General features: G+C 58.1%; 2 protein-coding genes across 2 annotated transcripts; both read right to left on the bottom strand.

The window, feature by feature from the left end:
* Positions 1 to 3,526: 3,526 nt before the first annotated feature.
* On the bottom strand, positions 3,527 to 4,486 carry LOC147645532 (serine/threonine-protein kinase pim-3-like). Its single transcript, XM_086874504.1, has 2 exons — positions 4,123 to 4,486; positions 3,527 to 3,720 (listed from the first exon to the last, which is right to left on the bottom strand). The coding sequence occupies exons 1-2, from the start codon at positions 4,484 to 4,486 to the stop codon at positions 3,527 to 3,529; spliced, it is 558 nt and encodes a 185-aa protein (XP_086730630.1).
* Positions 4,487 to 11,099: 6,613 nt separating this feature from the next.
* LOC147645531 (uncharacterized) lies at positions 11,100 to 13,315 on the bottom strand. Its single transcript, XM_086874503.1, has 2 exons — positions 13,243 to 13,315; positions 11,100 to 13,056 (listed from the first exon to the last, which is right to left on the bottom strand). The coding sequence occupies exons 1-2, from the start codon at positions 13,292 to 13,294 to the stop codon at positions 11,966 to 11,968; spliced, it is 1,143 nt and encodes a 380-aa protein (XP_086730629.1). The 5' UTR covers positions 13,295 to 13,315; the 3' UTR covers positions 11,100 to 11,965.
* Between the last annotated feature and the right edge of the window lie 1,417 nt (positions 13,316 to 14,732).

Genomic DNA, 14,732 nt, shown 5'->3' with positions numbered 1-14,732 from the left:
CTAGAGATGAGCTTGGACAGAGGGACCTGCAAACTCAATGTCCTCATCCCTTGTATTTCCTCAAACCAGGATTTCCCATTCCCAAACCTTGGCTGGATGGAGAAGGAGGCTGTGAGGAAGAGGAAGATGTCCCAGGACACCGAGGCAGGTGAGGAGGAAGTCAATGCCCCTTTCCCCCTCTCTCCTGCTCCATCTCCCAGCCCAGCATGGCCCCCGGCTGCAGGACAACCCCGCTGCCGACGCCGTCCTGCCGGGGACGCACTGGGGGGATCTCCTTCCCCTTCCCTCTGGCACGGAGGCAAATCCCATCCTCTCTTTGTCCTTCCTCCCCCAGACCAGGAGCTGAGGATGGAGACCAGGGAGGACAAATCCCCACAGGAGAAGCTCATGGAAGAAGCCGTTTTGAGCAGCTCCACGGCACAGGAATCCAATGGGGAGGAAAATCCCCAGAGATCCCGCAGGAGGAGGGGCTCCAAACGCTGCCTAGGGTGCTCTGAGGAGGAAAGACCCACCCTGTGCCGGGAAGGCGGCCGGAGATCCAGCCGGGGCTCTGAGCTGGTGGTCCATGAGCAGCTTCAGGATGGGGAGAAGCCCTACAAGTGCTTGGAGTGTGGGAAGAGCTTCAGCCAGAGCAACAGCCTGATCTGTCACCAGATGATCCACACTGGGGAATGGGCCTATGAGTGTGAGGAATGTGGGAAGGGCTTCAGCTGGAGCTCCCAACTCATCATCCACCAGCGCATCCACACTGGGGAGAGGCCCTATGAGTGTCCCGAGTGTGGGAAGAGGTTTCAGAGGAGCTCCACTCTCCTCAGGCACCAGCGGATTCACAGAGATGAGAGGCCCTTCTGCTGCCCTGACTGTGGGGAGGGCTTCAAGCAGAACTACACCCTCATCACCCACCGGCGCATCCACACTGGGGAGAGGCCCTATGAGTGTGGGGAATGTGGGAAGAGCTTCAGCCGGAACTCCAGCCTGATCTGCCACCAGAGGATCCACACCGGGGAACAGCCCTATGAGTGTGAGGAATGTGGGATGACCTTCAGCCGGAGGTCCCATCTGACCATCCACCAGATGATCCACACTGGGGAGAGGCCCTACGAGTGTTCCGAGTGTGGCAAGAGGTTTCATACCAGCTCCCATCTCCTCGAGCACCAGCGGATTCACACGGATGAGAGGCCCTTCCGCTGCCCCGACTGCAGGAAGGGCTTCAAGCACAACTCCCACCTCATCACCCACCGGCGCATCCACACTGGGGAGAGGCCCTTTGAGTGTGGGGAATGTGGGAAGAGCTTCAGCCACAGCTCCAGCCTCAACACCCACAAACGCCTCCACACTGGGGAGACACCCTACGAGTGTCCCCAGTGTGGGAAGAGCTTCACCTGGAGATCTAGCTTGACCCAACACCAACGGCAGCACCAGTAAGGGAAGCTCTGCAAATGCCCCAAAGTACAGGAAGATCTTTGTGCACTGCTCCAGCTTTATCCCCCCTTGGAAAATTCAAGTTTGGCAGAGACCTGGTGATCCATGTTCCCTGTGATCCATGCTGGGGAGACACCTGTACCTTTTCCTGCCTATGGCAATGACATGATGTGGGATCAAAGAACGTGAGGGTCTGGCCATGGCCCTTTTGTTATATTCAATCCCATCTCAGGTCATTGCCAGGGGCAGGTGTTGGGGGTTAGGTGTCTTTTTTTTTTTTAATTCTGGATTGCCTGTGGAATTTTTACCCATTAGTTGTGGGGACAGCCTAACTGTGGGTACTTGGTGGGTGATTGAAAAAAGACAAAGAGTTTGGCCGGGCCCAGGGGGGGAAGGGGGCAGGAAAAAGGAGGATGGGGACAGTTTGGGGGCTTTCTTCAGCTTCAGAGAAGGACACTTTGGGTGCAGAGCTGCTGCGGTGGGCACAAGAGAATTTCACCATCACTCACATGGAGCTGCTGCTGCTTCTCCTTCTCCCCTCTTTGTTGGTGGCCTCGCACCCCCTGTCCTGCCGGGACGTGTGGCAGTGCCAGGCACCGCCGTGGAGTTGCTGATCCACCTCAGCCACCGGCCCAGGATCTCAGCTCATCCCTGCTGTTCCAGCTGAGTGTTCCTCAGAGCCCTGCAGGAGCACCGGGACTGCCCGCCCGAGGGGGTTTGTGAAACAAAGCCTCTCCTCCATCCCGTCTCAGCCGAGAAAGCTGTCACGGAGCCCCTGGTTCTGTTTTCTTGTTAATGCTGTAGTTATTGTTGTTTGTTTGCCTGGTTATAAATTCTAATAAAGAACTGTTATTCCTATCCCCAGATCTCTGTCTGAAAGCCCCTTGATTTCAGAATTATAATAATTCAAAGGGAGGGGGTCTACATTTTCATAGCAGGGGAGGCCCCTGCCCTCCCTAGCAGACACCTGTCTTCCAAAACAAAGACAGATGGGGAGTTTCTCCATCCTCCTTACCCTTGTGGGGCCAGCAGTGCTCTTGGTTCCTCATGCTCTTTTTGTGGGGCCTTTTGTGTCTGTGCCCCTCCGACTTAGGGGGACAGGGGATATTTGCTGCCCCCTTTCTGCTTCTGGGAAGCCTGTGTGGGCTCTTTGTCCCTCTCTGACTTGGGGGGTGCCAGTGTTGTCACCATCCTGGCAGCCCCCGGCCGCTCTTTGCCCTTCGCCAGGCCAAGGGTGTTCTCTGTCCCCTTGCAATTTGTGGGGCTGGCACAGGCACAGTTCCCCTCCTCTTTGGGGGGCCTGGCAGTCTCCCCTTCCCCCTCTGACTTGGGGGATGCTCTGGGCTACATCCATCTCTTAGTTTGGGGGGGGCAGGTATTTATCTCCCTTCAGTTTGGGAGGCCCGGGGATAGTCTCCCTCCTCCTCAGCTTTGAGGGGCCTGGGAGTAGTCTCTGTCTCCCACCGATTTGGGGGGACTGGTGCAGGCTCCACCCCCCTCTGATTTTGAGGGACAACCTGGAGGAAAGGCACCAAAATCTTGACAAAGGCTGAAGAGAACACTCTGATTACCCCTTTTGCTAAGAGGTTCCCTTAGCTGAAGTTGCTAACCAAGACAAAACTTCCAGGCCCGCAGTGGGTTTTGGGTTGTTTTATTTCCTGGGCCCTCAGTCCTGCGTGGGACACGGGAACTGGGTGCTGCAGAGGCTGCGCCAAGGCATCAGAAATGCCCGCCCAGCACCCAAGGGTGGTAGAAGATCTGCTCCAGCACCGGCCGGTCCATGGGGTGCTTGGACAAACACCAGCGGATCAGATGTTGGCACTCTGGGGAGAGAAGGCAGAAAGCGGCGCTCACTTGCAGAAGGCTCCTGCCCAGCTGCTCCCGGCGCCTGCAGAAGCTGGGCCACGCTGCGTGTGCTGGGAGCTGCCCTTGGCGGGAGAGCGGCACGGCAGGACAAGCGTCCCCTCCTTCAGCCAAGCGTGCCACACCCAGCCTGCCACGGGCCACCTGCTGCAGCCGACCCTTGAGGGCACATGGACATCCCACGCAGCTGCGGGAGGGCCGGGCTGGGCTGTGCGGTGCCACCTGCCAAAGCCTGCCTTCTTCAGGCCGCGTACCAATCTGGAGAGACCTCCTGTGGGAAGAAGAGCTGCCCCAACATGGTGTCACGCTCGTTCTCGAAGGGCAGGAACCCGTACACCATCTCCAACAGCAGCACGCCCAGGGACCAGATGGTCGCCCCATCGCCGTGGTAGCAGCGCAGGCCGATCCACTCGGGCGGGCAGTACGTGCATGTTCCTAGGGGAGACGGGCGGCGCTGCTCAGGCGCAGGCTGCTGCCTTCCAGAGCCTGGCGCCAGCCTCCTGCCAGAGGCAGGGGCTGCAGCCATGGCCACAGCTTCCCCCCAAGGCGTGCCTGCCTCCCTCTGACAATGGGCCAAAGCCAAGAAACCATTCTGCAAGGCTGAGAACGCCAGCGGAGCAGCCCAAGGCCTTGTGGGCCTGCCAAGCCGAGGAGCCGGGGCCCGGCTTTTGCAGCCCCTTTCTGTCAGCAGGGCCAGCAGCCGGCTCCTGGGGCACAGCACCTGCCCCGTGCCACAGGGCAGCCGGCAGCCGGCTGAATGCCGCACCCCGCGGCCTAGGAGGGAATGGGGCTGTGCAGTGCCTGGCACTGGGAGCAGGGCCCGCGCTCTGGGCTCACCGGCAAACTCTGTGTAGGCCCGCTCCTGGAGGAAGGTGCCACAACCGAAGTCGATCAGCTTCAGCTCGCCAGTCTCCAGGTTGACGAGGAGGTTCTCTGGCTTGATGTCCCGGTGCAGGACACCACAGGTGGTGCAGTGCCACACGGCCTCCAGCACCTGCCAGAAAAGCCAGCGCGCTGCCTCCTCGCTCAGGAACTCTTGCTCCAGCAGGATGCGCAAGAGATCCCAAGATTGCTCTGGACGCTCCATCACCAGCACAAAGCTGTCAGGCAGCTGGAGCCAGTCGAGGAACTGGATGATTCTGCGGCAGCCAAAGCCCACCTTCTCCATCAGCACGATCTCCAGTGGAACCACAGGTGCCATCGGGCTGTGAGGAGGAGACAATGCCTCCATCACAGGGCCTGATGCTCCCAGGAACCCCCCGAGTGTCCGCATGTGCAGCAGCCCCAGCCAGCGCCAGCCACCTTGCTCTGACCTGCTTCTAGGCTGCTCTCAGAAGCCCTGGCCTGGCCTGGGAATGCCCCTCCAGAGCCCCATGGGAGCCTCAGACAGCTCCTCAGGTCTCACCTGCCGGTACAGAAGCCTTGTTGGTATTTGGTGGCTGTATGGGAGCAGCTTCCTGGAGATGGAGGAAACTCCCTGGTCCCCCGGGAATCTTTTCATCCACCAGGCACAGGTTGTTGCCAGCTGGCACGTCCAGCACCGTCACCTGGGAGCTGTGGTCCGGCAGCTGCTGGCTCCAGGACACTTGCTGCTCCTCCCCCTGCTCCTGAGACGGCTCCCCTGGATCGGGCTGGGCTTCCACTTGGACCTGTGGGCTTTCCCTGGCCATGTCAGTGCTCAGGGATGCGCCCATGTTGTTGAAGTCCAAGGGTCCAAGGAAGCTGGGAGACCTGTCCCTGGGCTCTGCACCTTCTGCAGGCTGACAGGTCTGGCTGAGCCTCTCTGAGGGATGGAGGCTGTCAGAGATAGCGGAGGCTCCTGGCACCATGGACGTTCTCTGACCGCCAGAGCTTCTTGCACAGACGGCGGGTCTTCTCTGCTGTGCCATCCTTGCAAGGCTTGAGGCTCTCCCAAGGATGGCCAGTCTTTCTGAGAGCAGCCTCCTGAAGGGATGGTGGCTTCTGGAGAAGCTGGGAGAGCCACAGCAGGGCAGGTGGCCTCACCTCATCAGCTTCTCCAGTTCTTTCCACAACGCCAGCCACATCCCAAAGAAGAGCGGCACAGATGTCCCATTGCGTGCCCAGTGCCGGATCATCACTTCCTGCAGCTCTTGGGCCACTGCCATGCAGGGACCGCAGCTGCAGGAGCTCTCCAGAGGGCTTGCGGGAGCACCTGGCCGCTGGTGAGGGGTGGCCCGAAGCCTGGAGAACCTGGGAGCTGCAGGGGCTGCTCGGTTCCTCCATGGGCCTCTGGGCCTAACCCTGGGGCGCTTCCTCGTCTGCCGCCTCCGTGGTTGCCAGTGGCCACCGGCCCAGCAGACAGCCACAGCGGCCAGCAGCAGGACAAGGGCAGGCATCAGGACGCCACCGTCACCCATGGCTACGGCACGTCCCATGGCGACTGCACTGGCAGATGCGGGGGCTGGCCTGGTTTATATAGGGCTGGCACGGTGATGTCACAGTGCTGTGGCCAGGACAGCTGTGTGACATCACGGCCCTGCATCACCCCAGCGCTCAGCCCCTTTGTGACATCACGGCCCCACCCAATTCAGGGATCACAGCCCTGGCTCATCCCTGAAGATGAACATGGCCTGGAAAAGCCTGGAAATCAGAACCGGAGCTCAGCCCCTTGCAATGAATCCTCCCCTGGAGCAAGTGGCAGCACATCAGGAAGAGTGCTGCTACCACCTGTGTCAAGCCCCGGCTCCGAGGACTCTGCAGTGGCACCAACTTCAAACAACCACTACCCTGTGCCAGAGAAGATCCCCCAGAGACAAAGGGAGGAGAAGTTCCTCTGTCTCTGGGGAGCTCTCCTGAAATGGCTGGCGAGGACTGCAAGAGTTTTCTCATAGCAGCTCACCAACTTCTGCAGAGCCTCTGCTCTAAATAAATCAGGATTTTCCAAAGAGCGCTCATGCTTGTCCCACTGCTCTGGTTTTGACTGCCATGGGCTTCCTCTCTTCCCAAGAGCTGGCATGTGCTGGGTTTGGATTCAAGATGGGAATGCTGTGATTCAGTCTGGGGTGGTTTGGTTTCTGCTGAGCAGGGCTTGCCCTCTTCAAGGACTTTGCAGTGTCCCTTGGTACAATGCGTGTTTTCCTCTGGGAAGGGAGGGGTGAGTGTTGAAGACAGAGGCAATAAATGCATTAGAAAACCTGCACTGTGTCTGTGTCCATGTTTGTCAGGTGACCATCCACATCCTGGAAGGGGATGATGTAATTTCTATTTTTTAATTTTTTTTTATTAATGGATTTAACAAGTCAATTTTTATTGTGCCTCACATTTTTGGCCACCTTCATCTCCAGCTGAGCTTTCAGTGCACCAAATTTCTTGCTGCAGTGGCAAGAAGCATCTCTGTACTCTTCTCCTGACCTTCATTCCTTGTCCTCTACCCATCCCATCCCTCCCCAGGGAGCAGGGACCTTCCTGGGGCAGATCCAGGAGGATATCCAGGACCATCCCTGCCTGGGACGGGTGCCAAGGAGATCCAGGAGGGTTCAGTGTCCAGCTCTAAGTCCTGGGACACCCTGTGCCGTGCTCCCAACAGCCCTGATTTTCAGGAAGGAGCCACAGCAGCCTCCTGGCCATCCATGGATTTTTCTTCCAGGAATTCGCTGTGGAGCTTGTTTCTGTTTTCCTGAGCTTTCTGAGCTCCTGTCAACATGGCATGGAGCTGGAAGAGGTGGAGAGGAGAAACGTCGGTAATGGGAAGACAGAGGGAAATTGCTGGGAAAAGGAAGACACACACCCCTAACGGTGGCTGCAGAAAGCTCCACACACTCCAGCCTGCCCCAAAACCAGGGAAGCCCTGGCTAAAATCCAAGGAAAACACTGCTGAGGATCCAAGGAATCCGAGCCATGATCTGTGTGGAGAGTGTCCCTGACAGGAGGAACGTGAATGGAACCGAGCGAGGCTGGGGCAGGAGGGTCAGAGCGAGCAGAGAAGGGGGGCCCATCAACATCCTAATTTACTGCTCCAGAGAAAGAAAAATTCCCAGCTTTAATTCCAAGGAGGATAATTTAATATCTCCTTGGCATCTGCAGATCTATGACCTGAATCCAGTCATGAGTTTCCTTCAGGTCTCCACCCTCGGGACCAGTTAAACAGATAGTGGGGTTAAACTCTTTCCCACTTGTTAAATCTGGATCCTCCCATTCCATGAGAGACTTTTAATTGTGCCCCTCACAGAATCCTTCTGGAGCAGAAATCCCAGTGTGAAATGAACGGGGACAGGGAGTGTTGGGTGAAGAACAGACTAATGTGATATGGGAATGTGTCTTGCTGGGGATCCAAGCCAGCCGAATTTCACCCAGAAAAAAAAGAGGGATTAAGTTCAAGCCTTGGGAAGCATTTGATTAAGATGTGGCAAAGAGAAAGGGCTTATGGCAGTTAGTATGTTAATCGACTCACCCCTTATAAGGTTATGTTTCTAGAATGTTCCTGGTTCTCTCCCCTGATTGGTTGTTATTTGTTGCAGTATTTTGCATATTTCTAACCCCAGTTTGTGGTTGGACCCATGCCCTCAGACTCTGCCCTCAGACCTACCCTGTATATTTAGTAGTATATTTAGTAGTCCTGGTCTTTGCAGTTTGTCCCTATACTGCGCACGGTTTATGGGCGTTGTCCTTATTTTATTTCTCATTAAAGTGTTAATTTTAGCTGGACACAAACTCCATCATACCCTTTCATTTTATTTGCACCTCAATTCCCTGAAGTCAGAGAAACCTAAAGTTTTAAAGGTACTGGTTTTCAATGGGATAACATCCATTTAAATCCCAGTAAGAGGCACAGAGCTGGATTTGAATCCAAGTTCGGATTCAGCATGGGAATGTAGTGGACAGCACACCGATGGTTTCCATGTTGCTGAGCAGGGCTTGTCCTGTCCATGGACTTTGCAATCCCCAACTGGACAATCCATGTCCCATGCTCAGCCAGCAAGGAGGTGACACCATCACCGTTCCCCTCCTCATCCCCGTGTCCTATTTAGACAAGAATCTTCCTTCTCCTCTGCTCCAGAGGGTGCTCGAGTGCCCACAGGGAGCCCCTTCCTCGCTCCCGTGGAACTGGTGAGGGCTGGGGTGACGCAGGGCTGTGATGTCACAAAGGGGTTAAGCTCTGGTGTGATGCAGGGCTGTGATGTCACACAGCTGTCCTGGCCACAGCACTGTGACATCACCACGCCAGCCCTATATAAACCGGGCCAGCCCCCGCAGCTGCCAGTGCAGTCGCCATGGGACGTGCCGTAGCCATGGGTGACGGTGGCGTCCTGATGGCTGCCCTTGTCCTGCTGCTGGCCGCTGTGGCTGTCTGCTGGGCCGGTGGCCACTGGAAACCATGGAGGCGGCAGACGAGGAAGCGCCCCAGGGTTAGGCCCAGAGGCCCATGGAGGAACCGAGCAGCCCCTGCAGCTCCCAGGTTCTCCAGGCTTCGGGCCACCCCTCGCCGGCGGCCAGGTGCTCCCGCAAGCCCTCTGGAGAGCTCCTGCAGCTGCGGTCCCTGCATGGCAGTGGCCCAAGAGCTGCAGGAAGTGATGATCCGGCACTGGGCACACAATGGGACATCTGTGCCACTCTTCTTTGGGATGTGGCTGGCGTTGTGGAAAGAACTGGAGAAGCTGATGAGGTGAGGCCACCTGCCCTGCTGTGGCTCGCCCAGCTTCTCCAGAAGCCACCATCCCTTCAGGAGGATGCTCCCAGCAAGATTGGCTATCCTTGGGAGAGCCTCAAGCCTTGCAAGGATGGCACAGCAGAGAAGACCCGCCATCAGTGCAAGAAGCTCAGGCGGTCAGAGAACATCCATGGTGCCAGGAGCCTCCACTATCTCTGACAGCCTCCATCCCTCAGAGAGGCTGTATGGCACTGCACGGCTTGCGGCGTCCTGCACCGGGACATCAAGCCAGAGAACCTCCTTGTCAACCCAGACACTGGGGACCTGAAGCTGATGGACTTCAGTTGCGGCACCTTCCTCCAGGAGTGGGCCTTTGCACAGTTTGCTGCTGCTGCTCCCAGTGCCAGGCACTGCACGGCCCCATTCCCTCCTGGGCCGCGGGGTGCAGCATTCAGCCGGCTGCCGGCTGCCCTGTGGCACGGGGCAGCTGCTGTGCCCCAGGAGCCGGCTGCCGGCCCTGCCGACAGAAAGGGGCTGCAGAAGCCGGGCCCCGGCTCCTCGGCTTGGCAGGCCCACACGGCCTTGGGCTGCTCCACTGGCGTTCTCAGCCTTGCAGAATGGATTCTTGGCTTTGGCCCATTGTCAGGGGGAGGCGGGCAGGCCTTGGGGGGAAGTTGTGGCCACGGCTGCAGCCCCTGCCTCTGGCAGGAGGCTGGCGCCAGGTTCTGGAAGGCAGCAGCCTGCGCCTGAGCAGTGCCGCCCGTCTCCCCTAGGAACACGCACGTACTGCCCGCCCGAGTGGATCGGCCTGCACTGCTACCACGGCGATGGAGTGACCATCTGGTCCCTGGGCGTGCTGCTGTTGGAGATGGTGTGCGGGTTCCTGCCCTTCGAGAACGAGCGTGACATCGTGTTGGGGCAGCTCTTCTTCCCGCAGGAGGTCTCTCCAGGTTGGTACGCAGCCTGAAGCAGGCAGGCTTTGGCAGGTGGCACCGCGCAGCCCAGCCCGGCCCTCCCGCAGATGCGCGGGATGTCCATGTGCCCTCAAGGGCTGGCTGCAGCAGGTGGCCCGTGGCAGGCTGGGTGTGGCACGCTTGGCTGAAGGAGGGGACGCTTGTCCTGCCGTGCCGCTCTCCCGCCAAGGGCAGCTCCCAGCACACGCAGCGTGGCCCGGCTTCTGCAGGCGCCGGGAGCAACTGGGCAGGAGCCTTCTGCAAGTGAGCGCCGCTTTCTGCCTTCTCTCCCCAGAGTGCCAACATCTGATCCGCTGGTGTTTGTCCAAGCACCCCATGGACCGGCCGGTGCTGGAGCAGATCTTCTACCACCCTTGGGTGTTTGGGCGGGCATTTCTGATGCCTTGGCGCAGCCTCTGCAGCACCCAGTTCCCGTGTCCCACGCAGGACTGAGGGCCCAGGAAATAAAACAACCCAAAACCCACTGCGGGCCTGGAAGTTTTGTCCTGGTTAGCAACTTCAGCTAAGGGAACCTCTTAGCAAAAGGGGTAATCAGAGTGTTCTCTTCAGCCTTTGGCAAGATTTTGGTGCCTTTCCTCCAGGTTGTCCCTCAAAATCAGAGGGGGGTGGAGCCTGCACCAGTCCCCCCAAACCGGTGGGAGACAGAGACTTCTCCCCGGCCCCTCAAAACTGGAGGAGGATGGAGACTATCCCCAGGCCCCCCAAACTGAAGGGAGATAAATACCTGGCAATCCAAAATAAGAGATGGATGTAGCCCAGAGCATCCCCCAAGTCAGAGGGGGAAGAGGAGACTGCCAGCCCCCCCAAAGAGGAGGGGAATTGTGCCTGTGCCAGCCCCACAAATTGCAATGGGACAGAGAACACCCCTGGCCTGGCAGAGGGCAAAGAGCGGCCGGGGGCTGCCAGGATGGTGACAACACTGGCACCCCCCAAATCAGAGAGGGACTAAGAGCCCGCACAGGCTTCCCAGAAGGAGAAAGGGGGCAGCAAATATCCCCTGTCCCCCTAAGTTGGAGGGGCACAGACACAAAAGGCCCCACAAAAAGAGCATGAGGAACCAAGAGCACTGCTGGCTCCACAAGGGTAAGGAGGATGGAGAAACTCCCCATCTGTCTTTGTTTTGGAGGACAGGTGTCTGCTAGGGAGGGCAGGGGCCTCCCCTGGAATGAAAACTTAGACCCCCTCCCTCTATATTATTACAATTCTGAAATCAAGGGGCTTTCAGGCAGAGATCTGAGGATAGGAATAACAGTTCTTTATTAGAATTTATAACCAGGCAAACAAGCAACAATAACTACAGCATTAGCAAGAAAACAGAACCAGGGGGCCCATGACAGCTTTCTCGGCTGAGATGGGATGGAGGAGAGGCTTTGTTTCACAAACCCCCTCGGGCGGGCAATCCCGGTGCTCCTGCAGGGCTCTGAGGAACACTCAGCTGGAACAGCAGGGATGAGCTGAGATCCTGGGCCGGTGGCTGAGGTGGATCAGCAGCTCCACGGCGGTGCCTGGCACTGCCACACGTCCCGGCAGGACAGGGGGTGCGAGGCCACCAACAAAGAGGGGAGAAGGAGAAGCAGCAGCACCTCCGTGTGAGTGATGGTGAAATTCTCTTGTGCCCACCGCAGCAGCTCTGCACCCAAAGTGTCCTTCTCCGAAGCTGAAGAAAGCCCACCAAACTGTCCCCGCTCTCCTCTTTTCCTGCCCCCCTTCCCCCCCTGGGCCCGGCCAAACGCTTTGTCTTTTGTCAATCACCCACCAAGTACCCACAGTTAGGCTGTCCCCACAACTAATGGGTAAAAATTCCACAGGCAATCCAGAATTAAAAAAAAAAAAGACACCTAACCCCCAACACCTGCCCCTGGCAATGACCTGAGATGGGATTGAATATAACAAAAGGGCCATGGCCAGACCCTCACGTTCTTTGATCCCACATCATGTCATTGCCATAGGCAGGAAAAGGTACAGGTGTCTCCCCAGCATGGATCACAGGGAACATGGATCACCAGGTCTCTGCCAAACTTAAATTTTCCAAGGGGGGATAAAGCTGGAGCAGTGCACAAAGATCTTCCTGTACTTTGGGGCATTTGCAGAGCTTCCCTTACTGGTGCTGCCGTTGGTGTTGGGTCAAGCTAGATCTCCAGGTGAAGCTCTTCCCACACTGGGGACACTCGTAGGGTGTCTCCCCAGTGTGGAGGCGTTTGTGGGTGTTGAGGCTGGAGCTGTGGCTGAAGCTCTTCCCACATTCCCCACACTCAAAGGGCCTCTCCCCAGTGTGGATGCGCCGGTGGGTGATGAGGTGGGAGTTGTGCTTGAAGCCCTTCCTGCAGTCGGGGCAACGGAAGGGCCTCTCATCCGTGTGAATCCGCTGGTGCTCGAGGAGATGGGAGCTGGTATGAAACCTCTTGCCACACTCGGAACACTCGTAGGGCCTCTCCCCAGTGTGGATCATCTGGTGGATGGTCAGATGGGACCTCCGGCTGAAGGTCATCCCACATTTCTCACACTCATAGGGACGTTCCCCGGTGTGGATCCTCTGGTGGCAGATCAGGCTGGAGTTCCGGCTGAAGCTCTTCCCACATTCCCCACACTCATAGGGCCTCTCCCCAGTGTGGATGCGCCGGTGGGTGATGAGGGTGTAGTTCTGCTTGAAGCCCTCCCCACAGTCAGGGCAGCAGAAGGGCCTCTCATCTCTGTGAATCCGCTGGTGCCTGAGGAGAGTGGAGCTCCTCTGAAACCTCTTCCCACACTCGGGACACTCGTAGGGCCTCTCCCCAGTGTGGATGCGCTGGTGGATGATGAGTTGGGAGCTCCAGCTGAAGCCCTTCCCACATTCCTCACACTCATAGGCCCATTCCCCAGTGTGGATCATCTGGTGACAGATCAGGCTGTTGCTCTGGCTGAAGCTCTTCCCACACTCCAAGCACTTGTAGGGCTTCTCCCCATCCTGAAGCTGCTCATGGACCACCAGCTCAGAGCCCCGGCTGGATCTCCGGCCGCCTTCCCGGCACAGGGTGGGTCTTTCCTCCTCAGAGCACCCTAGGCAGCGTTTGGAGCCCCTCCTCCTGCGGGATCTCTGGGGATTTTCCTCCCCATTGGATTCCTGTGCCGTGGAGCTGCTCAAAACGGCTTCTTCCATGAGCTTCTCCTGTGGGGATTTGTCCTCCCTGGTCTCCATCCTCAGCTCCTGGTCTGGGGGAGGAAGGACAAGGAGAGGATGGGATTTGCCTCCGTGCCAGAGGGAAGGGGAAGGAGATCCCCCCAGTGCGTCCCCGGCAGGACGGCGTCGGCAGCAGGGTTGTCCTGCAGCCGGGGGCCAGGCTGGGCTGGGAGATGGAGCAGGAGAGAGGGGGAAAGGGGCATTGACTTCCTCCTCACCTGCCTCGGTGTCCTGGGACATCTTCCTCTTCCTCACAGCCTCCTTCTCCATCCAGCCAAGGTTTGGGAATGGGAAATCCTGGTTTGAGGAAATACAAGGGATGAGGACATTGAGTTTGCAGGTCCCTCTGTCCAAGCTCATCTCTAGAAGTCACCGGACATCTGGGGTCCATAAAACCTCCAAAAAACACCAATATTCAGCTCTGAAAATGCCTCCCAGGAGTTCCCCATCTCTAGTCTCCCCTGTCTTCAAGGAGAGAAGGTTCAAGGGTTCCCGCCTGTCCCAGCTGCTGGGAGTCAAGCTTGTACTGGGGACAACCTGTCTGCTCGGTCCCTACCATCCCCAGGCTGCTGGGAGTGCCAGGAATCCAAAAAGTTTTCCATTTCCATTTCCCCACTTAGGGATGGTGAGACCCCCCAATGTCCCCCCAAGTAGGATTTTCCACTCAGCTTTGGAGTTCCACATTCTCCAAACCTCCCCCCCCGCAAAATAAACCCAACACAGGGACCCCCCCAGATATCCGGGCAAAGCTCCCACTCCCCCATCACCTGTGGGATGGTGGGTGATGATCCCACAGGAGGGGGCTATGAATTCAAGGAGTGCTCAACCTTGTGGTTCCTTCTCCTTTCCCTGATCCTCCTTTGTCCCTCCTCTTCCTCCCTCTCCTCCCCTTCCATCCTTCCTCCTCCTCTTCCTCCCTAACCCCACCTCCTTCTCCTACTTCCATCCCTTCTCTCTCTCCTTCTTCCTCCCTCCTCTTCCATCCCTCACCCTCCTCCCCCAGGAGCAGTGACACCCTCGGTGCCCCGTTCCCAAACCCCTCACAGCCCACGGCAGGAGCGGGGATGGAGCCGGGACAGGTCGGGATGGGCAGCGCGGGGCTCTCCGCTGCTCCCACCCGCTGGGGACGGGGGGAACCCGGCCCGGGAAAAAGGAGAGGGAAACTGGGAAAATTGGGGGCTGCAGATCCAACCTGGGGCTGGCTGGGGACCCTGGCTGGGGACTGCCAGCCCTTGGGGCTCCTCTGGGGAGATGTGGGACCGGGGAACACAGAGAGGGCTGGGGGATCCCAGGAGCGGCAGCACTGGCAGGGACTGGTTTGTACTGGGATCATCCTGGCAGTGGCTGAGATTGCACTGGCTGTGTACTGACATCATACTGGGATCATACTGGGATCAGACTGGCAGTGAGTAGGAGTCTCCAGGGGGCAATTGAGACCAGGTTGTGAGGAACTGGGAATATGCCCTGCACTCCCCAGAACCCCGGGATCGCCCCCCATAGGTCCCATGTGTCCCCCAGACCCTTCAGGATCCCCGAGTGCCCCCTCAGCGCCCGTTCGAGGCCCCCCAAAGCGTTCCTGGATCCCTGAATGCTCCCGACCCCACAGATTCCCCTTCCAGCCACTCCTGGGAATTCATCTCCCATCATCCCACAACACAGTTCCGCGCCCAAACCTCCTGCCGTGCCCCGCGCCCTAAAGAGCCCGGTC

The sequence above is a fragment of the Cyanistes caeruleus genome, unplaced genomic scaffold, assembly GCF_971803275.1.
Source record: "Cyanistes caeruleus unplaced genomic scaffold, bCyaCae1.hap1.1 HAP1_SCAFFOLD_239, whole genome shotgun sequence".
In the NCBI taxonomy this organism is placed as follows: Eukaryota; Metazoa; Chordata; class Aves; order Passeriformes; family Paridae; genus Cyanistes; species Cyanistes caeruleus.
Note: the sequence above shows the minus strand (reverse complement) of the source record. Positions and strands in the feature narration are given on the sequence as shown.

Bases quoted from the DNA above. Each gene is read 5' to 3' on its own strand.
- LOC147645532 (XM_086874504.1), bottom strand. From the start codon at position 4,486: ATGGCACCTGTGGTTCCACTGGAGATCGTGCTGATGGAGAAGGTGGGC. The intron at 3,721-4,122 runs GTGAGCCCAGAG...CGTCTCCCCTAG, and splicing joins GGCCTACACAGAGTTTGCCG to GAACATGCACGTACTGCCCG.
- LOC147645531 (XM_086874503.1), bottom strand. From the start codon at position 13,294: ATGGAGAAGGAGGCTGTGAGGAAGAGGAAGATGTCCCAGGACACCGAG. The intron at 13,057-13,242 runs GTGAGGAGGAAG...TTCCTCCCCCAG, and splicing joins GTCCCAGGACACCGAGGCAG to ACCAGGAGCTGAGGATGGAG.